This window comes from Salmo trutta, chromosome 6 (assembly GCF_901001165.1).
Source record: "Salmo trutta chromosome 6, fSalTru1.1, whole genome shotgun sequence".
Taxonomy (NCBI): Eukaryota; Metazoa; Chordata; class Actinopteri; order Salmoniformes; family Salmonidae; genus Salmo; species Salmo trutta.
Genome location: NC_042962.1, coordinates 17,922,706 through 17,947,575, shown reverse-complemented (window position 1 = coordinate 17,947,575; position 24,870 = coordinate 17,922,706). Strand labels below are relative to the sequence as shown.

Genomic DNA, 24,870 nt, shown 5'->3' with positions numbered 1-24,870 from the left:
GGAGCTGCATAATGACCTAGTAGACAGTCTGGTGGTCTGGGAGCTGCATAATGACCTAGTAGACAGTCTGGTGGTCTGGGAGCTGCATAAATACCAAGTAGACAGTCTGGTGGTCTGGGAGCTGCATAATGACCTAGTAGACAATCTGGTGGTCTAGTGGGTCTGGGAGCTGCATAATGACCTAGTAGACAGTCTGGTGGTCTAGTGGGTCTGGGAGCTGCATAATGACCTAGTGGACAGTCTGGTGGTCTGGGAGCTGCATAATGACCTAGTAGACAGTCTGGTGGTCTAGTGGGTCTGGGAGCTGCATAATGACCTAGTGGACAGTCTGGTAGTCTGGGAGCTGCATAATGACCTAGTAGACAGTCTGGTGGTCTGGGAGCTGCATAATGACCAAGTAGACAGTCTAGTGGTTCTGGGAGCTGCATAATGACCTAGTAGACAATCTGGTGGCCTGGGAGCTGCATAATGACCTTGTAGACAGTCTGGTGGTCTGGGAGGTGCATAATGACCTAGTAGACAGTCTGGTGGTCTGGGAGGTGCATAATGACCTAGTAGACAGTCTGGTGGTCTAGTGGGTCTGGGAGTTCCGTAATGATCTAGTAGACAGTCTGGTGGCCTGGGAGCTGCGTAATGACCTAGTAGACAGTCTGGTGGTCTGGGAGCTGCATAATGACCTAGTAGACAGTCTGGTGGTCTGGGAGCTGCATAATGACCTAGTAGACAGTCTGGTGGTCTAGTGGGTCTGGGAGCTGCATAATGACCTAGTAGACAATCTGGTGGTCTGGGAGCTGCATAATGACCTAGTTGACAGTCTAGTGGGTCTGGGAGCTGCATAATGACCTAGTAGACAGTCTGGTGGTCTGGGAGCTGCATAATGACCTAGTAGACAGTCTGGTGGTCTGGGAGCTGCATAATGACCTAGTAGACAGTCTGGTGGTCTGGGAGCTACATAATGACCTAGTAGACAGTCTGGTGCTCTAGTGGGTCTGGGAGCTGCATAATGACCAAGTAGACAGTCTGGTGGTCTGGGAGCTGCATATTGACCTAGTAGACAGTCTGGTGGTCTAGTGGGTCTGGGAGCTGCATAATGACCTAGTAGACAGTCTGGTGGTCTGGGAGCTGCATAATGACCTAGTAGACAGTCTGGTGGTCTGGGAGCTGCATAATGACCTAGTAGACAATCTGGTGGTCTAGTGGGTCTGGGAGCTGCATAATGACCTAGTAGACAGTCTGGTGGTCTGGGAGCGGCATAATGACCTAGTGGACAGTCTGGTGGTCTAGTGGGTCTGGGAGCTGCATAATGACCTAGTGGACTGTCTGGTGGTCTAGTGGGTCTGGGAGCTGCATAATGACCTAGTAGACAGTCTGGTGGTCTGGGAGCTGCATAATGACCTAGTAGACAGTCTGGTGGTCTGGGAGCTGCATAATGACCTAGTAGACAGTCTGGTGGTCTGGGAGCTGCATAATGACCTAGTAGACATTCTAGTGGTCTAGTGGGCCTGGGAGCTGCATAAAGACCTAGTAGACAGTCTGGTGGTCTATTGGGACTGGGAGCTGCATAATGACGTAGTAGACAGTCTAGTGGTCTGGGAGCTGCATAATGACCTAGTAGACATTCTGGTGGCCTGAGAGCTGCGTAATGACCTAGTAGACAGTCTGGTGGTCTAGTGGTCTGGGAGCTGCATAATGACCTAGTAGACATTCTGGTGGTCTGGGAGCTACATAATTACCTAGTAGACAGTCTGGTGGTCTAGTGGGCCTGGGAGCTGCATAATGACCTAGTAGACAGTCTGGTGGTCTGGGAGCTGCATAATGACCTAGTAGACATTCTGGTGGTCTGGGAGCTGCATAATGACCTAGTAGACAGTCTGGTGGTCTGGGAGCTGCATAATGACATAGTAGACAATCTGGTGGTCTGGGAGCTGCATAATGACCTAGTAGACAGTCTGGTGGTCTGGGAGCTGCATAATGACCTAGTAGACAGTCTGGTGGTCTGGGAGCTGCATAATGACCTAGTAGACAGTCTGGTGGTCTGGGAGCTACATAATGACCTAGTAGACAGTCTGGTGGTCTAGTGGGTCTGGGAGCTGCATAATGACCTAGAAGACAATCTGGTGGTCTAGTGGTTCTGGGAGCTGCATAATGACCTAGTATACAGTCTGGTGGTCTAGTGGGTCTGGGAGCTCCATAATGACCTAGTGGACAATCTGGTGGTCTAGTGGGTCTGGGAGCTGCATAATGACCTAGTAGACAGTCTGGTGGTCTGGGAGCTGCATAATGACCTAGTAGACAGTCTGGTGGTCTGGGAGCTGCATAATGACCTAGAAGACAGTCTGGTGGTCTGGGAGCTGCATAATGACCTAGTAGACAGTCTAGTGGTCTAGTGGGTCTGGGAGCTTCATAATGACCTAGTAGACAGTCTGGTGGTCTAGTGGGTCTGGGAGCTGCATAATGACCTAGTAGACAGTCTGGTGGTCTAGTGGTCTGGGAGCTGCATAATGACCTAGTAGACATTCTGGTGGCCTGAGAGCTGCGTAATGACCTAGTAGACAGTCTGGTGGTCTGGGAGCTGCATAATGACCTAGTAGACAGTCTGTGGTCTAGTGGGTCTGGGAGCTGCATAATGACCTAGTAGACAGTCTGGTGGTTTAGTGGGTCTGGGAGCTGCATAATGACCTAGTAGACAGTCTGGTGGTCTGGGAGCTGCATAAATACCAAGTAGACAGTCTGGTGGTCTGGGAGCTGCATAATGACCTAGTAGACAGTCTGGTGGTCTAGTTGGTCTGGGAGCTGCATAATGACCTAGTGGACAGTCTGGTGGTCTGGGAGCTGCATAATGACCTAGTAGACAGTCTGGTGGTCTGGGTGCTGCATAATGACCAAGTAGACAGTCTGGTGGTCTGGGAGCTGCATAAGGACCTAGTAGACAGTCTAGTTGTCTAGTGGGTCTGGGAGCTGCATAATGACCTAGTAGACAGTCTGGTGGTCTGGGAGCTGCATAATGACCTAGTAGACAGTCTGGTGGTCTAGTGGGTCTGGGAGCTGCATAATGACCTAGTAGACAGTCTGGTGGTCTGGGAGCTGCATAATGACCTAGTAGACAGTCTGGTGGTCTGGGAGCTACATAATGACCTAGTAGACAGTCTGGTGGTCTAGTGGGTCTGGGAGCTGCATAATGACCTAGAAGACAATCTGGTGGTCTAGTGGGTCTGGGAGCTGCATAATGACCTAGTAGACAGTCTGGTGGTCTAGTGGGTCTGGGAGCTCCATAATGACCTAGTGGACAATCTGGTGGTCTAGTGGGTCTGGGAGCTTCATAATGACCTAGTAGACAGTCTGGTGGTCTGGGAGCTGCATAATGACCTAGTAAACAGTCTGGTGGTCTGGGAGCTGCATAATGACCTAGAAGACAGTCTGGTGGTCTGGGAGCTGCATAATGACCTAGTAGACAGTCTAGTGGTCTAGTGGGCCTGGGAGCTGCATAATGACCTAGTAGACAGTCTGGTGGTCTAGTGGGTCTGGGAGCTGCATAATGACCTAGTAGACAGTCTGGTGGTCTAGTGGGTCTGGGAGCTGCATAATGACCTAGTAGACAGTCTGGTGGTCTGGGAGCGGCATAATGACCTAGTAGACATTCTGGTGGTCTGGGAGCTGCATAATGACCTAGTAGACAGTCTGGTGGTCTGGGAGTTGCATAATGACCTAGTAGACAGTCTGGTGGTCTGGGAGCTGCATAATGACCTAGTAGACAATCTGGTGGTCTAGTGTGTCTGGGAGCTGCATAATGACCTAGAAGACAGTCTGGTGGTCTAGTGGGTCTGGGAGCTGCATAATGACCTAGTAGACAGTCTGGTGGTCTGGGAGCGGCATAATGACCTAGTAGACAATCTGGTGGTCTAGTGGGTCTGGGAGCTGCATAATGACCTAGTAGACAATCTGGTTGTCTAGTGGGTCTGGGAGCTGCATAATGACCAAGTAGACAGTCTGGTGGTCTGGGAGCTGCATAATGACCTAGTAGACAGTCTGGTGGTCTAGTGGGTCTGGGAGCTGCATGATGACCTAGTAGACAGTCTGGTGGTCTAGTGGGTCTGGGAGCTGCATAATGACCTAGTGGACAGTCTGGCGGTCTGGGAGCTGCATAATGACCTAGTAGACAGTCTGGTGGTCTAGTGGGTCTGGGAGCTGCATAATGACCTAGTAGACAGTCTGGTGGTCTAGTGGGTCTGGGAGCTCCATAATGACCTAGTGGACAATCTGGTGGTCTAGTGGGTCTGGGAGCTTCATAATGACCTAGTAGACAGTCTGGTGGTCTGGGAGCTGCATAATGACCTAGTAGACAGTCTGGTGGTCTGGGAGCTGCATAATGACCTAGAAGACAGTCTGGTGGTCTGGGAGCTGCATAATGACCTAGTAGACAGTCTAGTGGTCTAGTGGGCCTGGGAGCTGCATAATGACCTAGTAGACAGTCTGGTGGTCTAGTGGGTCTGGGAGCTGCATAATGACCTAGTAGACAGTCTGGTGGTCTAGTGGTCTGGGAGCTGCATAATGACCTAGTAGACATTCTGGTGGCCTGAGAGCTGCGTAATGACCTAGTAGACAGTCTGGTGGTCTAGTGGTCTGGGAGCTGCATAATGACCTAGTAGACAGTCTGGTGGTCTGGGAGCTGCATAATGACCTAGTAGTCATTCTGGTGGTCTGGGAGCTACATAATTACCTAGTAGACAGTCTGGTGGTCTAGTGGGCCTGGGAGCTGCATAATGACCTAGTAGACAATCTGGTGGTCTGGGAGCTGCATAATGACCTAGTAGACAGTCTGGTGGTCTGGGAGCTGCATAATGACCTAGTAGACAGTCTGTGGTCTAGTGGGTCTGGTAGCTGCATAATGACCTAGTAGACAATCTGGTGGTCTGGGAGCTGCATAATGACCTAGTTGACAGTCTAGTGGGTCTGGGAGCTGCATAATGACCTAGTAGACAGTCTGTGGTCTGGGAGCTGAATGGTGACCTAGTAGACAGTCTAGTGGTCTAGTGGGCCTGGGAGCTGCATAATGACCTAGTAGACAGTCTGGTGGTCTAGTGGGTCTGGGAGCTGCATAATGACCTAGTAGACAGTCTGGTGGTCTAGTGGGTCTGGGAGCTGCATAATGACCTAGTAGACAGTCTGGTGGTCTGGGAGCGGCATAATGACCTAGTAGACATTCTGGTGGTCTGGGAGCTGCATAATGACCTAGTAGACAGTCTGTGGTCTAGTGGGTCTGGGAGCTGCATAATGACCTAGTAGACAGTCTGGTGGTCTGGGAGCTGCATAATGACCTAGTAGACAGTCTGGTGGTCTGGGAGCTGCATAATGACCTAGTAGACAATCTGGTGGTCTAGTGTGTCTGGGAGCTGCATAATGACCTAGAAGACAGTCTGGTGGTCTAGTGGGTCTGGGAGCTGCATAATGACCTAGTAGACAGTCTGGTGGTCTGGGAGCGGCATAATGACCTAGTAGACAATCTGGTGGTCTAGTGGGTCTGGGAGCTGCATAATGACCTAGTAGACAATCTGGTTGTCTATTGGGTCTGGGAGCTGCATAATGACCAAGTAGACAGTCTGGTGGTCTGGGAGCTGCATAATGACCTAGTAGACAGTCTGGTGGTCTAGTGGGTCTGGGAGCTGCATGATGACCTAGTAGACAGTCTGGTGGTCTAGTGGGTCTGGGAGCTGCATAATGACCTAGTGGACAGTCTGGCGGTCTGGGAGCTGCATAATGACCTAGTAGACAGTCTGGTGGTCTAGTGGGTCTGGGAGCTGCATAATGACCTAGTAGACAGTCTGGTGGTCTAGTGGGTCTGGGAGCTCCATAATGACCTAGTGGACAATCTGGTGGTCTAGTGGGTCTGGGAGCTTCATAATGACCTAGTAGACAGTCTGGTGGTCTGGGAGCTGCATAATGACCTAGTAGACAGTCTGGTGGTCTGGGAGCTGCATAATGACCTAGAAGACAGTCTGGTGGTCTGGAAGCTGCATAATGACCTAGTAGACAGTCTAGTGGTCTAGTGGGCCTGGGAGCTGCATAATGACCTAGTAGACAGTCTGGTGGTCTAGTGGGTCTGGGAGCTGCATAATGACCTAGTAGACAGTCTGGTGGTCTAGTGGTCTGGGAGCTGCATAATGACCTAGTAGACATTCTGGTGGCCTGAGAGCTGCGTAATGACCTAGTAGACAGTCTGGTGGTCTAGTGGTCTGGGAGCTGCATATTGACCTAGTAGACAGTCTGGTGGTCTGGGAGCTGCATAATGACCTAGTAGTCATTCTGGTGGTCTGGGAGCTACATAATTACCTAGTAGACAGTCTGGTGGTCTAGTGGGCCTGGGAGCTGCATAATGACCTAGTAGACAATCTGGTGGTCTGGGAGCTGCATAATGACCTAGTAGACAGTCTGGTGGTCTGGGAGCTGCATAATGACCTAGTAGACAGTCTGTGGTCTAGTGGGTCTGGTAGCTGCATAATGACCTAGTAGACAATCTGGTGGTCTGGGAGCTGCATAATGACCTAGTTGACAGTCTAGTGGGTCTGGGAGCTGCATAATGACCTAGTAGACAGTCTGTGGTCTGGGTGCTGAATGGTGACCTAGTAGACAGTCTGGTGGTCTAGTGGGTCTGGGAGCTGCATAATGACCTAGTAGACAGTCTGGTTGTCTGGGAGCTGCATAATGACCTAGTAGACAGTCTGGTGGTCTGGGAGCTGCATAATGACCTAGTAGACAGTCTGGTGGTCTAGTGGGTCTGGGAGCTGCATAATGACCTAGTAGACAGTCTGTGGTCTGGGAGCTGCATAATGACCTAGTAGACAGTCTGGTGGTCTAGTGGGTCTGGGAGCTGCATAATGACCTAGTAGACAGTCTGGTGGTCTGGGAGCTGCATAATGACCTAGTAGACAGTCTAGTGGTCTAGTGGGTCTGGGATCTGCATAATGACCTAGTAGACAGTCTGGTGGTCTGGGAGCTGCAAAATGACCTTGTTGACAGTCTAGAGGGTCTGGGCGAATTGCTACCAACAGAGAGAGTGCCGGGCTGTGAATGAGACTAGGAGAGGGTTGACCTCTATCCTATTTTATGAAGAGACTATACAATATTTACTATACATAGTCATACTATACATTGTTTTGGAGAGAATATAATAGAGCACACCAGCCTCAGACAGAATTGGCAGCGGACTCTCCATGTTTAGTTTTTTTTCAAAGTTATGCCGGCGTTTGCAATTAGAGGGCAGCTTTCAAAGAGAATTCCATTTTTTTTGGGGGGGGGGGTGGCGAGAGAGGAAAATTGTAACAAGCAGAGATCTTGCAGAGATCAAAGGCAGATGTGCTTCAGGCCAATCGGGCGCTTGTCAGTCACGGACATTCAGCATGGGATCCCAAACAATATACACTGAGTGCACAAAACATTAAGAACACCGGCTCGTTCCATGACATAGACTGACCAGGTGAATCCAGGTGAAATATCTGATCCCTTGTTAAATCCACTTCAATCAGTGTAGATGAAGCAGAGGAGACATGTTAAAGAAGGCTTTTTAAGCCTTGAAACAATTAAGACATGGATTGTGTAGGAGGGCCATTGAGAGGGTGAATGGGCAAGACAAAGCATTGAAGTGCCTTTGAACAGGGTATGTTGGTAGGTGCCAGGCACACCGGTGGGAATGTGTCAAGAACTCCAACGCTGCTGGGTTTTTCACGCTCAACAGTTTCCCGTGTCTATCAAGAATGGTCCACCACCCAAAGGACATTCAGCCAACTTGACACAACTGTGAGAATCACTGGAGTCAACATGGGCCAGTATCCCTGTGGAACGCTTTTGACACATTGACACTTTCGACACAGAGTCCATGCCCTTACAAATTGAGGCTTTTTTGAGGGCAAAAGGTGGTGCAACTCAATATTAGGAAGGGGTTCCTAATGTTTTGTACACTCAGTGTATGTTTTTACTCATGGGTGTGGGGAGGTGCATTTTGTCCGTTCACCCGTTTTGTCTCAAGAGCACCCCCAGAGGCTAAAGGTCTGTATAGCCTTTTTAATACACTATCATTTATTAAAATACATACAACCTTTCTTTATTAACTCGGTCCTCACACAATCACTGGCTGGCTGGCATGTTTCTCTTTCTAGGGGGAAAAAGGTGCAAAGAAATAGCCTAGTCTCCTTCCCTCCTGAAGAATCCCAGCAATTTGTGTGTCTGTATCTGTGGCTGGCGGGGTGCCAGGATGAAAAGCATTACGACGACAGAGCCTCTCCTTTGACAGCCTGTACACTCCAGCCGTCTGTGAAGCTTTTGTTTATCTTTTTTCTCCTACTTCCTTGTCCTATTCCCCCAGTGCGCCATGGGAGAATCTCTTCTCCACAACTAATTGGAGTTGCATGACTTGGCTTTACCCTCTGCCGCGCTAGGCCATTTACCGCAGCTGCTCAACGATGATGCGTCATGTCACTTTTTCTTCTCCCAGACGACGACACCAGCCGCGCTTCGCGCCTCTCCTCCACCGAGACTTTCTTTCTCTACACAGTTGTACATACCCACTGTTAACACTGTGTCAACACAGATGACTGGTTTAGTTGGCAAACGTCTCACAGGTTCACAAAGTGTGTTCATAAGGAGGGGAAAGGAGGGAGGAAGGGAAGGGGGGGAGGTACTTGTATAGAGCTCTTAGAAGGAAATAGTTGGGAGATCAAACCTCCATTCATCCCGAGTGCAGTCCTTTTTTCATATCATCTGCATAACACCATCACTTCCTCCAGAGAAAAAATCCTTCCTATCCCTGGGTGGAAGAGTAACTGTGAGACACACACTGTTCTGATTGAACTGAATCTGCCTTTAATTTAGAAAGAAAAGCCTAGACTGGTGATGGTTGCTGTTAGGAGGAGTGAAGGGGGCCAGGGGAGAACAGGGAGTGTATAGGCTCTTGTTCCATGGAGAGATGGTTATGAATACCAGGAGAGCATGTGGCCTGGCATCGATAATGAGAAAACCGACTCGCTGGCACTAGAGGTAAAGGCACCTGGAAATGTCATCCGGCGAGTTCTCAAGCATTTTAAAATGCGGCACCAGTGTTTGGTAATGCGGCTGTTTGTGTGAGCATGAATATGGAACATCTGCAGGGAGCTTCATGTGTGTACGCGCCCGTGTGTGTGTGTGCTCGTGCATGTGTATGTTTTAGCTGTTGGAAGCAATTTGCTGTGGCTGACGGTACACACGTCGCAGCTCTCGAGGACACACACACATGGATTTGCATGAGCTAATTAGCTCGTCCAAAGTATTTTTTTGCATTTGCCAGTTGATTAAAAAACAATGCTAATTTGAATTAATTAAATTAGTAATTCTTAATTCCTTCCAGGGATCCTTTATTGCTCGGTGCAATCTTAAACACGGCCCACATTAAAGTGTGTAGGAGTTAATTGAGAGTGTGTGCACAGATTTCTGTCCCCCTGCCTGGCGTAAAGCTTCTTGTCATTCACCGCGTGTGTGTTGACTTAGATCCAGGCATTAGCTGATTGCCCTGTCAACAGTGATCAGAATGTACAGGCACACAGCCCCAGTGTCCTGTGTTGATAAAGTTCAACTGGGAAAAACAAGGTGTTAACCAGCTGAACCTGTGCGCTTTTCTTTGCTCAGAAAACAAGCAAGTAATCGACAAATGTGAAAAACGCTAACAAGGATGTGATGAGCATTGAGTTAGTATGAGAATAACCTGGTATGAGTAGAGGACCTGACAATATTTGGACAATACACACACTTTTATAGTGGAAAATCATGTGTTGGTGTCATTCATAACATGATGTCCGTATGGTCACAAAGAGCTTCGCATACACACACTCACACCCTTTCTCTCTCTCTCTTTCTCTCTCTCTCTCTCTCTCGCTCGCTCGCTCTCTCCCCAGGGCCCATGCAAGAGACAGTCTACGATTTCTGGAGGATGGTGTGGCATGAGAACACGGCAACCATCGTCATGGTGACCAACCTGGTGGAGGTGGGCAGGGTGAGTACCACGAGACCCCGGACACACACACACACACTCACAAACACACAGTCACACACTACACACACTAAAGACCAACTCAATTCTGGTACATTTTATTGATTCAGCCAATAAATAAATAAAGTAAACTAAAACGTGGACATTTTCCAGGCCTGGCATACAGAAACCAGGGGCCCAACATTTGAGTGTTTTCTGGAAAGCAACGCTAGACAATGCCAATCTACTGGGGTGTAATGTCCCGTGTGGGTACAGACCTCGTTCAAGCCAATCAACCATTGGTTAAAGCCTTGAGAGGTGTGATCAGAGAGTGATCTGACCGGTTAGTCGAATAAGCTCTCTGAAGCGGTCAAACCCATAACAATACACACGCACGCACACACACACACACAATCATACACACTCTCACGCACACACTCATACACACAACGACAGAGAGGGCATGCCTAACCTGTCAGTGGCTCATTTAAGGAAGGGCCCCAACTCCCGCTGGCACCATATCAAATCAACAAAAGGGAACCGAGTGATGCACGGCCACAAAGCGCTAGCCAAGCGGGTGAATCCTCCCACCACCTGGTGCTATTGTTTTAACCACTCAGCCCTGGCTGTCCCATCTTGCCCCCTGTTGAGTCTCCACTCTCCAGGCCCCTTCAGTGGGCTGCAGGCAGGCCAGGGTCGGCATGCAGGGAGGCACAGCGGCATTCTTTTCCACCATAATAATAAAAACCACTCACTCCACAGCCATTGTCTGCTAGGCCGCTTCACCACTGATGAACTCTGGGAAATCCCTTCTCCCAGGCTTCTGGCGCTTTTCGCGTTCATGCCAAGCAGTTTTGTTTGTTTTCAATCTAGCCTCTCTCCTGTTTCTACTTCCCTTCTGGACCGCAGGTGGAGGGAGCACAAGGCACAATTAGACGTGGAGAATAACACTAACCCAGATAATGTGTTAGTGAGAGACGCAGGCAGCCACCCAAAGCATATCGCTGGCTGACCGTCTTCATCGTAGCTGTCAGACACGGTTGAGATTAATAGGATATTTCTGCCGAGACGTCATCTATAGGATGCTCTTCAGGGATAAGCTAGCTGAAGGATCAGGGGGATCTGAGAGGCAGGAGGATCTGGAGCGTCTTGACTTGAGCTCCATACTGTTTATGATAGTGTCACTGGATACCCAACTTCCTTTCACTGATGATCAGGGCTGAAGCTGCAGTCAGCTCCACAGTCACCCTGTATACTTTATTTATCCTGTCAGATGGTGTTGAGGTACCTAGTAAGATTCAGATAGATAGCTAATCGTATTAGCGCAAATCATCCTCCCGATGTTTTATTTTGTCTGAGTGTATTTTTGTTACACTCTGTGACCAGTAGGAGTGCTTTGTATTGTTAAACCTCTCTTCCTTTCACGGATCATGTACTTAATCCAGGTTCCTCTTCGAACCGTCGCCTGCTGTCCTTACATGCTTACCCAGTGTGGCACACAACACCAGAGAGAATGGAAGTGGCACTAGTTTGACAAAGCCGTATAAGTCTCTGTGGTGGTACATATACGAAAACTAGTTGTTCCAGATAGCTCTCCTAGATTGCCATTCTTTAAAGATCCACAATGCAGAAATCGCTTTACCATTTCCTGCTTGGTAAAATTCTTATAGTTCGCCTAATTTTAGTTTGTGACAAAACAAGCAGTCATTATGTAGAGAATTATTGTGCCATCTAAACCGCTGTGAAATATATTTTTCATAACCAAAAATATTGTATTTTCAGCTGTTTGAAGCTGGTGTACAAAACCGAAAGTAAAAGATGCAAAAACTAAACTTAAGAACATGAAGCATAGAAATAGTGCACGTAGAACATATTTACAACTTCTTAGACTTGCTTTCAATGACAATGAAAGATCAATAACTGAAATTACTATATGAATTTGGTTGGGTCGCCCCAAAAAGTTAATAAGCTCTTGTCTGGGCTTCCCACAAGAAGGAAAGCACATGGACACAAAGATCTGAAATTCTTTAGGCTACTAGTTATGAGTCCTTGAATAGAAACCTTATGGGATCATCTTAAAATCGTCTCCAACAACATTGAGACTCCTCTTAAAGGCTATATCAGGAAACAGGGCCTAGTAGGAGATGAGGGCATAAGGAAGCATATTCATGCAACCTACTTTAGAAAATGGCTTCCAAGATCTGAATGTAGAAATGTATCAACTACATGCAACTGAGTGGCCCTGTACTGTAAAGACATACAGAATTACAGTACACCATCATAAACCATGTATTACAATCGATCATGCTCCCGGGTGGCGCAGTGGTCTAAGGCACTGCATCTCAGTGCTAGAGGCGTCACTACAGACCCTGGTTCGATTCCAGGCTATATCACAACCGGCTGTGATTGGACGGCGCACAATTGGCCCAGCGTCATCCGGGATAGGGTTTGGCCAGGGTAGGCCGTCATTGTAAATAAAAATGTGGTCTTAACTGACTTGCCTAGTTAAATAAAGGTTCAATAGAAATAAAAAATGCTCGACAGATTATCAAATCAAACCACGAAATGGTTTGTCACAATGGTTCTTCCATCATACCGTTTACATGCAAGAGTAACTCACTAATGTGTGAATGGAAGTAGGGTCTCTCTAACATCTCTTTATATTCTTACTGAAAGGTCCAATGCAACTGTTTTTATCTCAATATCAAATCATTTCCAGTTATTTCTGTTACAGTCAGACCGCTGCTACTAATTGACGATTTGCTCATTATGACCAGTTGAATACTAAATACTTTGATAAGGTATAGCTGTGTCTTTGTTTATACCAAGGAAGCCACCAGGGAAACTCTACCTCTTGGAAACACTCATATTATTATTCTATAAAGGTCTCTCCAGTATCAACATTGTCACAGAAGACAGATAGGAATCTCTGTTTTCTTAAATGATATTCCTATCGCAGTTAAACAATGTTTTCCGGTCCTCTCCAGAGAAGCAACTATAATTGCTTCCAGTGCTGACAGCTAGCGTGACTAAGGCGGAGCTGCGGGAGAATAATGTACGTGGCCATTAAAACACAATTATATCACCAATTAGATTTCCCCCCCCCCCCTAATTACACTATCACAAAGGAGACAGCAGGGGAGGGGAGAGGAAGGGTGGAGGAAGAGGAGGGCGGTAGGGAGGGAAAAGAGGACAGACAGATGGAGAAATTGAGAGGAAGATAAGGATGACCCGGAGAGAAGATAAGGCTGGTGTGAGTGACAGAGAAGAGGACGGAGGGAGGGAGCAGAGAGAGAGCGGGAGAGAGAGGATACCGTCAGAAAATCCAAGACTGAAAAAACTAAAACAGAAACTGTGAAGAAGAGGCTCAAACTTTTGTTGAATTTCATTGATTGTTCAATTGCCAAATTAGGGAAGTAACTTCCACTGTGTACGAAACAGGCCTATATGCTTTTACACCTCTTACTGTGGGGAAGGGGCCAGATAAGTGAGGTGGTATCATCATAGAATCTGCGCTGTGTGACTTCTGGTGACCCCAGGGTTCACAACCTCTTAATGAGGAAAGAGCCCAGTGGTGCAGTATGGGTAATTAGAGCTGGGACATTGAGCATCTGCTCTAACAAAGAGGAGGGCCACCTGCCTGTCGCTATATGGGACAGCACCAAGATGTCACTCACTGGCTGCGTCTCAAATGGCACTTTAGGGTGCCAAAGTAGTGCGCTATACAGGAAATAGTGTGCCATTTCAGACACAACAATTTCACAAGCTGACATGACCTTCTCAGACCTTTTGTCTTCTCCATTGGGATTCATACGTCACACTGTTGGATGGTTGATGCCCAGTTTTAGTGATGGTAAAGTTGTGTATGATAGTGGTCAAACTGGACTGTAGTGGTTGTGATGTTAAAGGAGTGGTCTGTCTGTGTGTTTTGTGATTGAGGTGAACCTGTAATGTCAACATTACTCCTCGTGGCAACAACGCTTTTTCATCACAATTCACTAAGAGAGCAGAATTATATTTACGGAACTTTAATGGAAAAAAACCTTTTGAGTTAACTCACAAATGAACTGTTGTCAAACAACACCTTACACAATAGACTACCTTCAGTAACATGCACACATTCTCATCCCAACGCTTCCAAACTCACCACACAGAAGTAAGTACATTAAGTTCCAAACTAGGCAAAAATGTCTATCAGGTTTTCACCTTGAACAAACAGAAAAAATATTTCAAGGTGTGTGCGTGCGTGCGTGCGTGCTGTGGACGGAGGTTGTTGACAAGCAACTAAACTGCGGTCAGGTCATCCCATTACACCCTGTGTCCTCTCTGTCCCCTCAGGTGAAGTGCTGTAAGTACTGGCCTGACGACACTGAGATCTACAGGGACATGAAGGTGACCCTCATCGAGACCCAGCTGCTGTCAGAGTACGTCATCAGGACCTTCGCCGTGGAAAAGGTACGGACACTCCAAGTGATCATGATATTGGAAGTTATTAATTGCATTGTATTGTCGTGTATTGTTTTCCATTGTATGTATTATATATAAAGCAACATGTAAAGTGTTGGTCCCATGTTTCATGAGCTGAAATAAAAGATCCCAGAAATGTTCTATATGCATAAAAAGCTAATTTCTCTAGCATTTTCTGCACAAATTTGTTTACATCCCTGTTACTGAGCATTTCTCCTTTGCCAAGGTAATCCGTCCACCTGAAAGGTGTGGCATATCAAGAAGCTGATTAAACAGCATGATCATTACACAGGTGCATCTTGTGCTGAGAACAATAAAATACCACTCTGAAAAGGTTAGTTTTGTCACACAACACAATGCCACAGATGTCTCAAGCTTTGAAGGAGCGTGCAATTGACATGCTGACTGCAGGAATGTCCACCAGAGCTGTTGCCAGATAATTGAATGTTAATTTCTCTACCATAAACATTGTTTTCGAGAATTTGGTAGTATGTCCAAACGGCCTCTCAACCGCAGACCACATATAACCACGCCAGCCCAGGACCTCCACATCCGACTTCTTCACCTGCGGGATCATCTGAGACCAGCAACCCGGACAGCTGATGAAACTGTGTGTCTGCACAACTGAAGAATTCCTGCACATACTGTCAGAAACCGTCTCAGGGAAGCTCATCTGCGTGCACCTCGTCCTCACCAGGGTATTGACCCGACTGCAGTTTGGCGTCGTAACCGACTTCAGTGGTCAAATTCTCACCTTTGATGGCCACTAGCACACTGGAGAAGTGTGCGCTTCACAGATGAATCCCGGTTTCAGTTGTATTGGGCAGATGTATGGCGTCGTGTGGGCGAGCGGTTTGCTGATATCAACGTTGTGAACAGAGTGCCCCGTGGTGGTGGGTTTATGCTATGGGCAGGCATAAGCAATCGATAATGAACACCATTGCATTTTATCGGTGGTAATTTGAATGCATAGAGATACCGTGACCAGATCCTGATGACCATTGTCGTGCAATTCATCTGCCTCCATCACCTCATGTTTCAGCATGATAATGCACGGGCCCCATGTCGCAAGGATCTGTACACAATTGGAAGCTGAAAATGGCCTAGTTCTTCCATGACCTGCATACTCACCAAACATGTCACCCATTGAGCATGTTTGTAATGCTCTGGATCGATGTGTACGACAGCGTGTTCTAGTTCCCGACAATATCCAGCAACTTCACACAGCCATTGAAGAGGAGTGGGACAACATTCCACAGGCCACAATCAACAGTCTGATCCACTCTATGTGAAGGAGATGTTGCACTGCATGAGGCAAATGGTGGTCACACCAGATACTGACTGGCTTTCTGATCCACACCCCTACATTTATTTAAGGTATCTGTAACCAACAGATGCATATCTGTATTCCCAGTCATGTGAAATCAATAGATTAGGGCCTAATGAATTTATTTCAATTGACTGATTTCCTTATATGAACTGTAACTCCCACCTAGGCAATAAACGGAAGCCATTTTTCTCCAGAACACTCACCAAGCATTGGCTATCACTGCCTTAACGCTATTCATACTTATCAGCGTCATGTTTTTCCTATACTACCTCACTTTCAGAGAAGGGGTTTCCTGGTTGTTTTCTATTCAGACATGCTAGCTACTATATGCCACCCCTGGACAGAGCTTCATGTACTCACCACTACTTTAATGAAGGTTCTTAGATGCTTCCTTTATAATAGGTCCATCTGTCTTTCAGAATGCCTGTCTGTCTGTATAGTAGCCATTTTGTTTCTCATCCTATTGTACTCAGAGCTGTTACCAGGCCTCTCCACTTTTCCACTTCTTCTATCCCCATGGGCTTTTAAGCTGTGAATATTTCCCCTGCCGTGTGTGTGTGTGTGTGTGTATGTGTGCATGAGTGCTCAAGGCTCAGACGGGTGTCCGCCCTGCCGTCTGTATCCAGCCTGCTTGCTGTGTGTGTGAATCACCACTCTCCTCCAGCTGTTTTTCTCCTCTTCCATCCCCCCAGAGATGGGCTTTGTCATCCCTGCTTTATCTACTTTAGTCCCTCCCCCCAAGATCAAAACACAACTTTGATCATGAAAACAGCTAACTTTAAAGTGCTTATAGGGAGGGAGGCAGGGAGGCAGAGGAGAGGAGAGGAGAGAGCTGCTGCTCAAAGTTAAAAAGCTCTGGGTCTGTTTGGGTGGGCGTGCGTGGGTGCGTGCAAATACATGTGCGTGTGTCAGAAGTCCAGGCATCTGTATGACCTCTGATGTTTGTGTCCTTGGTACTTGTGAATCCAAATGAAGTAATCAACTGTGTATCTTTCGGTCTTCTCTCTCTAGAGGGGAGCCCATGAGATCCGGGAGATCCGTCAGTTCCACTTCACGGGCTGGCCGGACCACGGGGTGCCCTACCACGCCACCGGCCTGCTGGGCTTCGTACGCAGGGTCAAGTCCAAGACCCCTGCCAACGCCGGGCCCATGGTGGTCCACTGCAGGTCAGACACACTCACTGTGGCTGCTGGCTGTCTGTATACATCTCTACCTTTCTCTCTTTTTTTTCTCTAATCTCTCTTTCCATCTCTTTCTCTCTCCTCCCTCTCGCTCTATTTTCTCTCTCTCTCTCGTCATCCAGTATGACTCAGAAAGAAGTTCCTAATGGATATTAGTAAAGTCATCTCACTCCCAAGATCAGCCACACTAAATAAAGTGGATCTGCTATTGTCAGCCACACCCACAACTGTTTAGACTGTCATGTACAATCTGTACTGATGTTTCCAATCCAAATAGTCCCAGATAATGTGTCAACCAGTGCTTTTCTATGAAGAATGTGTGTTGTGCTCTGGTTCTCACGCTGTATGTGCGCGCGTGTGTGTGTGTGTGTGTGTGTGTGTGTGTGTGTGTGTGTGTGCGCACGCGTGCTTGCGTCATCAGTGCGGGGGCGGGCAGGACCGGCTGTTTTATCGTGATTGACATCATGCTGGACATGGCTGAGAGAGAGGGTGTGGTCGACATCTACAACTGTGTGAGAGAGTTGCGCTCACGAAGGGTTAATATGGTCCAGACAGAGGTAAGAATGACTCTGTCCCTGCTCGAACCCAAACACGCACACAGAGAGAGAGAGAAACACGCACACACATACACAAACACACACGCACACCACTACACGACCCTGCTCCAAGTGTCTCCACTCGCTTCCACTGTACACAATCCCAAACACACCACACGCACTCGCTCATACACGGTCTTGTATAACTAACCTTGTGTGGACACACAATTCAATCTCATTCAAAATCCTGTTTTTCCTAAACCTAACCTTAACCCGAAACATAAACCTAGCACCTACACCTAGCACCTAACCCTAAAACGAACCCTAACACTAATTCTAACCTTAACCCTAAAACCCACAAGTGTAGTTAAACACGTTCACACACACACACACACACACACACACACACGTTCCCCAAACAGGCACATTTCATTCTGTCAATACACGATACACATGAAACCATGGACCATCCAGGACAGGGTGTGTATTCCCCAACACAATGTGACAGACTTGTAGTGTCTACAATTTCAGGATTCATCTTTTGTATCTAAAATTCCACTGGCACAACCAATCCCAAACATCTGGCCAAACAGACAATGTGACACAATGATACTTGACAAGGAACATGAGCCAACTCATTAGCCCTGTGCAAATATTATTCAGCTCAGAGTAAAAATGCAACAGACTAGTGTTTGCTTTTAAAGATAGTTAATAGCTGATGAGTTAGAACGCATAGAAACATGCTAAAGTTCCACCTCCTAACTCCCTGACCATACTATATTAATGCACAATAAACAAGTGTCTAATGCCGGGCTGCATGCAAGCTTTACTTTGTTTGATTCCCATGACATATACTTTTAATTGATGTGAACTGACATTCATAGCTCAAAAGCTATTCAAAGTTTACTTGGAGCACATGCTGTATCATATAAATGACATTCTACTCCCCGTTCCACAAAAAAAAGCCAGTTTGTGTCTTGTTGTGATATTTCGTAATATTTTGATGACAACCGGGTATGCTGCGAATCCATTTCACCTCCAACTCCATATCCAAGGACGTGAGTCTGACATCACAGTAGCCTAACCTGAAAACCACTGACCCTCTGCTCCCAAGGATTTTGTCAGAAGTGACAAGTCGAGACGTTTCTGAAATGTCACTTCATAAATGATTTACGTCAAGCCCGGGGCCTTTTTCCTGAGAGAAGTAGAGGAAGAGGGGGAGAATGAAAGAGAGAGAGAGTGGTAGTATTGACGGAGGAAAGAGAGAGAGAGAGTGGTAGTATTGACAGAGGAAAGAGAGAGAGAGAGAGTGGTAGTATTGACAGAGGAAAGAGAGAGAGAGAGTGGTAGTATTGACAGAGGAAAGAGAGAGAGAGTGGTAGTATTGACGGAGGAAAGAGAGAGAGAGAGAGAGTGGTAGTATTGACAGAGGAAAGAGAGAGAGAGAGAGAGAGAGTGGTAGTATTGACAGAGGAAAGAGAGAGAGAGAGAGAGAGTGGTAGTATTGACAGAGGAAAGAGAGAGAGTGGTAGTATTGACAGAGGAAAGAGAGAGAGAGAGAGAGAGAGAGTGGTAGTATTGACAGAGGAAAGAGAGAGAGAGAGTGGTAGTATTGACAGAGGAAAGAGAGAGAGAGAAAGTGGTAGTATTGACAGAGGAAAGAGAGAGAGAGAGTGGTAGTATTGACAGAGGAAAGAGAGAGAGAGAGAGAGAGAGTGGTAGTATTGACAGAGGAAAGAGAGAGAGAGAGAGAGAGAGTGGTAGTATTGACAGAGGAAAGAGAGAGAGAGAGAGTGGTAGTATGGACAGAGGAAAGAGAGAGAGAGAGAGTGGTAGTATTGACAGAGGAAAGAGAGAGAGAGAGAGTGGTAGTATTGACAGAGGAAAGAGAGAGAGAGAGAGTGGTAGTATTGACAGAGGAAAGAGAGAGAGAGAGAGAGAGAGAGAGTGGTAGTATTGACAGAGGAAAGAGAGAGAGGGTGGTAGTATTGACAGAGGAAAGAGAGAGAGAGAGAGAGAGAGAGTGGTAGTATTGACAGAGGAAAGAGAGAGAGTGGTAGTATTGATAGAGGAACGAGAGAGATAGTGGTAGTATTGACAGAGGAAAGAGAGAGAGAGAGAGTGGTAGTATTGACAGAGGAAAGAGAGAGAGAGAGTGGTAGTATTGACAGAGGAAAGAGAGAGATAGTGGTAGTATTGATAGAGGAAAGAGAGAGAGAGAAAGTGGTAGTATTGACAGAGGAAAGAGAGAGAGAGAGAGAGAGAGAGTGGTAGTATTGACAGAGGAAAGAGAGAGAGAGAGAGTGGTAGTATTGACAGAGGAAAGAGAGAGAGAGAAAGTGGTAGTATTGACAGAGGAAAGAGAGAGAGAGAAAGTGGTAGTATTGACAGAGGAAAGAGAGAGAGAGAGAGTGGTAGTATTGACAGAGGAAAGAGAGAGAGAGAGTGGTAGTATTGACAGAGGAAAGAGAGAGATAGTGGTAGTATTGATAGAGGAAAGAGAGAGAGAGAAAGTGGTAGTATTGACAGAGGAAAGAGAGAGAGAGAGAGAGAGAGTGGTAGTATTGACAGAGGAAAGAGAGAGAGAGAGAGTGGTAGTATTGACAGAGGAAAGAGAGAGAGAGAAAGTGGTAGTATTGACAGAGGAAAGAGAGAGAGAGAAAGTGGTAGTATTGACAGAGGAAAGAGAGAGAGAGAGAGTGGTAGTATTGACAGAGGAAAGAGAGAGAGTGGTAGTATTGACAGAGGAGAGAGAGAGAGAGAGTGGTAGTATTGACAGAGGAAAGAGAGAGAGAGAGAGAGAGAGTGGTAGTATTGACAGAGGAAAGAGAGAGAGGGTGGTAGTATTGACTTAGGAAAGAGAGAGAGAGAGAGAGTGGTAGTATTGACAGAGGAAAGAGAGAGAGTGGTAGTATTGATAGAGGAACGAGAGAGATAGTGGTAGTATTGACAGAGGAAAGAGAGAGAGAGAGAGTGGTAGTATTGACAGAGGAAAGAGAGAGAGAGAGTGGTAGTATTGACAGAGGAAAGAGCGAGATAGTGGTAGTATTGATAGAGGAAAGAGAGAGAGAGAAAGTGGTAGTATTGACAGAGGAAAGAGAGAGAGAGAGAGAGTGGTAGTATTGACAGAGGAAAGAGAGAGAGAGAGAGTGGTAGTATTGACAGAGGAAAGAGAGAGAGAAAGTGGTAGTATTGACAGAGGAAAGAGAGAGAGAGAAAGTGGTAGTATTGACAGAGGAAAGAGAGAGAGAGAGAGAGATAGTGGTAGTATTGACAGAGGAAAGAGAGAGAGAGAGAGTGGTAGTATTGACAGAGGAAAGAGAGAGAGAGAGAAAGTGGTAGTATTGACAGAGGAAAGAGAGAGAGAGAGAGAGAGAGTGGTAGTATTGACAGAGGAAAGAGAGAGAGAGAAAGTGGTAGTATTGACAGAGGAAAGAGAGAGAGAGAAAGTGGTAGTATTGACAGAAGAAAGAGAGAGAGAGAGAGTGGTAGTATTGACAGAGGAAAGAGAGAGAGAGAAAGTGGTAGTATTGACAGAGGAAAGAGAGAGAGAGTGGTAGTATTGACAGAGGAAAGAGAGAGAGAGAGAGTGGTAGTATTGACAGAGGAAAGAGAGAGAGAGAGAGAGAGTGGTAGTATTGACAGAGGAAAGAGAGAGAGAGAGAGTGGTAGTATTGACAGAGGAAAGAGAGAGAGAAAGTGGTAGTATTGACAGAGGAAAGAGAGAGAGAGAGAGAGAGAGAGTGGTAGTATTGACAGAGGAAAGAGAGAGAGAGAAAGTGGTAGTATTGACAGAGGAAAGAGAGAGAGAGAGAGAGAGAGAGTGGTAGTATTGACAGAGGAAAGAGAGAGAGGGTGGTAGTATTGACAGATGAAAGAGAGAGAGAGAGAGAGGTAGTATTGACAGAGGAAAGAGAGAGAGAGAGAGAGTGGTAGTATTGACAGAGGAAAGAGAGAGAGAGAGAGAGAGAGAGTGGTAGTATTGACAGAGGAAAGAGAGAGAGGGTGGTAGTATTGACAGAGGAAAGAGAGAGAGAGAGAGAGTGGTAGTATTGACAGAGGAAAGAGAGAGAGTGGTAGTATTGACAGAGGAAAGAGAGAGAGAGGTAGTATTGACAGAGGAAAGAGAGAGAGGGTGGTAGTATTGACAGGAAAGAGAGAGAGAGTGGTAGTATTGACAGAGGAAAGAGAGAGAGTGGTAGTATTGACAGAGGAAAGAGAGAGAGGGTGGTAGTATTGACAGAGGAAAGAGAGAGAGAGAGAGAGAGTGGTAGTATTGACAGAGGAAAGAGAGAGAGAGAGAGTGGTAGTATTGACAGAGGAAAGAGAGAGAGTGGTAGTATTGATAGAGGAAAGAGAGAGAGAGTGGTAGTATTGACAGAGGAAAGAGAGAGAGAGAGTGGTAGTATTGACAGAGGAAAGAGAGAGAGAGAAAGTGGTAGTATTGACAGAGGAAAGAGAGAGAGAGAGAGAGAGTGGTAGTATTGACAGAGGAAAGAGAGAGAGAGAGAGAGGTAGTATTGACAGAGGAAAGAGAGAGAGTGGTAGTATTGACAGAGGAAAGGTCAATGGGAATGGTCACTGTGGAGGTGACACAGGTTGTTTCCCAAATAGCACCCTATTCCCTTATATAATGCACTACTTACCTTGAGAAAGGAAGTCCATAGGGTACCAGTTGGCTCAGTTTAAACAACATGAGAGAATAGCCAGCCCAGATGTCTACCATCCAGGATTCTGGATTTCTCAAGACCAATTGGAAAACCGAGGATTAGATTAGGATTTGATTTGATTTCTCACCAAAAATGGCTTTTGGAACCATGTCATGACTTGACTTAAGTCAATCATCACTTTGGTTTGATCATGTTTCTGTGTTACCTCAATGTGTAGGTAACTATTGGTGCTTTGTTCTCAGTGTGAGCTCTTCCTGGTGTGTGTCTAGGTGTAGCATGGCGTTCTGTCCCTCATGATATCCTGTGGCCCACTCTGTGTCCTTCAGGAGCAGTACGTGTTCATCCACGACGCCATCTTGGAGGCGTGTCTGTGCGGGGACACCACCATCCCAGCCAACCAGCTGCGATCGGTCTACTATGACATGAACCGCCTGGACCCCCAGACTAACTCCAGCCAGATCAAAGAGGAGTTCAGGGTACGGTGTGTGTGTGTGTGTGTGTGTGTGTGTGTGTGTGTGTGTGTGTGTGTGTGTGTGTGTGTGTGTGTGTGTGTGTGTGTGTGTGTGTGTGTGTGTGTGTGTGTGAGCATGCGTTGTTCATCATACATGCATACGTATATTGTATATTGGTGTACAAGGCACAATTGAAGGTGTCTACCAGGCTCATATCCCTCCCTCCAGACTCTGAACATGGTGACTCCTACGCTGCGTGTGGAGGACTGCAGCATCGCCCTGCTCCCCAGGAACCACGAGAAGAACCGCTGCATGGACGTCCTCCCACCAGACCGCTGTCTGCCCTTCCTCATCACCATCGACGGAGAGAGTTCCAACTACATCAACGCCGCTCTCATGGACGTACGTCTCACACACACACACACACACACACACACACACACACACACACACACACACACACTCAAACTTAGGCACGCTCACTCATAACCTTTTTAAATGACTTGCAGTGTCAGTCCGTGTGCAGGTCATTGGATGTGAATGTACTGCTGGAAAAGTGCTGAGTCAATAGTGGAAGTGTTCTTTTTTAATCATTGTGCTGAAATATGATGATGTGGATAGGTCACTGTTCAATCACCGATCTACATAAAGGGCAGATTTGGCGCTTTGAATGAAGAGCAAACTTTATTAGTGGTAGATTAGTGGCATATTGGCTGTGACATGACTTCTTTATTACGGAGAAAGGAGAGGGGGAGGGAGTGGGAGAGACAGACATAGAGGGAGCAAAGGGGAGGGAGGAGGGAGGAGTTGTGGAATAGCGTAGAGGGAGAAGGAAAGGGGAAGAAGGAAACCGAGAGAGAGCGCGCAAGGGACAGCGGGCGACTCAGCAGTCCTGGGGCATCCTGTGGTTAAATAGCTGGTGTGTAAATAGCCCATCCATCTCTATAATAATCACCCCACGTTACTTAGCCAGCCATTTCCCAGCCAAACCTAAACAGTAGGGGGACAGTGTATCATGTTGATGAATGGCTAGTGCTTTTTCTGTGCTTCCACCAACAATTACATCCTCATCGAAAATGATTAAAAAATAGATGGCTTTGGATGGATTTGTCCCATCGTCATGGAAATAACCAAAAACATTCATAATTGCAATGTGCTTTTTGTCGAACGCAGCAGTATGACTCAGTTTGGATTGGTTTTATGGAAATAATGTGTCACCAATTATACTCATGCATATTTGGTATATACAATAAGGATATAGTATGTGGTCTTAGTGTTGACAGTGGAATTCATTCAGAACGGTCATGAATATCTGGAAATAAATATGTTCCCTGTACATGATTCCTCAAAAACAAAGTGGCCCGCAGACCTCAGATACATACAACCTCACATAGTAACCTGAACTTGATTGTGAGAACTCCCTGCGTTATGACTAAATGCCCGGTGACATGTCCTTGATCTTAGTGACATAAATACTGGCGTTCTGTTCATTTTGGAGTTGCTGACTTTCTCTTCCTCCTCGTTTTCCTCCTCCACAGAGCTACAAGCAGCCGTCTGCGTTCATCGTTACGCAGCACCCCTTGCCCAACACGGTCAAAGACTTCTGGAGGCTGGTTCTGGACTACCACTGCACCTCTATAGTGATGCTCAACGACGTAGACCCAGCACAGGTAAGACTAACACACACACACACACGAGAGGCCAATCAAGTCACTTCAAACCATGTGACGCCATGCAATCCTTTATCATACTATCAGACATTCCAGACTCCGTCATAGACTAGTCATTAGTACATGATCATAGACAGATCGATACCAGTAGGTTTGAAAGAGGAGGGGAAGGAGTCTGCCTCAAATGGCCTTGGGGTCCTGTCTGTCAAAATGTTCAAAGAATAGCAGGTGGCAGCATTTCCTAGCAACACCACCCCGCTGGGTGACTACACTATCCTCTCATTCCCTATTCTGACTGTAGCCCGGCAACAAGTACCACAGCTCATATATATATATATATATATATGTTGGAATGGCCTAGCTGATGTCATTGTTTTCTCTCATCTGCTGTTGAGGAGGCAGCTCAATAGAACAGGATAGTCAGGCGGTGTTTCACTGTCCTGAACGGTTGTTAAATTGTAGATCATTTTGTGTGTTTGAAGGCATCACCTTGAAAGACAATGAGATAATTGCAGTTGTCAAAAGAGGGTGAATGTGAATGCCAACGCAATCAACAGGCTCTCATTCAATGTT

The 24,870-nt window shown here is 46.7% G+C and overlaps 1 protein-coding gene across 3 annotated transcripts in view; it reads left to right on the top strand.

The window, feature by feature from the left end:
- Positions 1–24,870, top strand: part of LOC115195565 (receptor-type tyrosine-protein phosphatase mu) — a 310,061-nt gene that overhangs the window by 278,237 nt on the left and 6,954 nt on the right. For all 3 annotated transcript variants that reach the window (XM_029755546.1, XM_029755547.1, XM_029755548.1), the window contains 7 exons: positions 9,918–10,015; positions 14,330–14,446; positions 16,800–16,954; positions 17,391–17,526; positions 22,502–22,651; positions 22,856–23,029; positions 24,166–24,297. In XM_029755546.1, the coding sequence (XP_029611406.1) occupies positions 9,918–10,015; positions 14,330–14,446; positions 16,800–16,954; positions 17,391–17,526; positions 22,502–22,651; positions 22,856–23,029; positions 24,166–24,297 (962 nt within the window). The remainder of the gene's footprint in view (positions 1–9,917; positions 10,016–14,329; positions 14,447–16,799; positions 16,955–17,390; positions 17,527–22,501; positions 22,652–22,855; positions 23,030–24,165; positions 24,298–24,870) is intronic.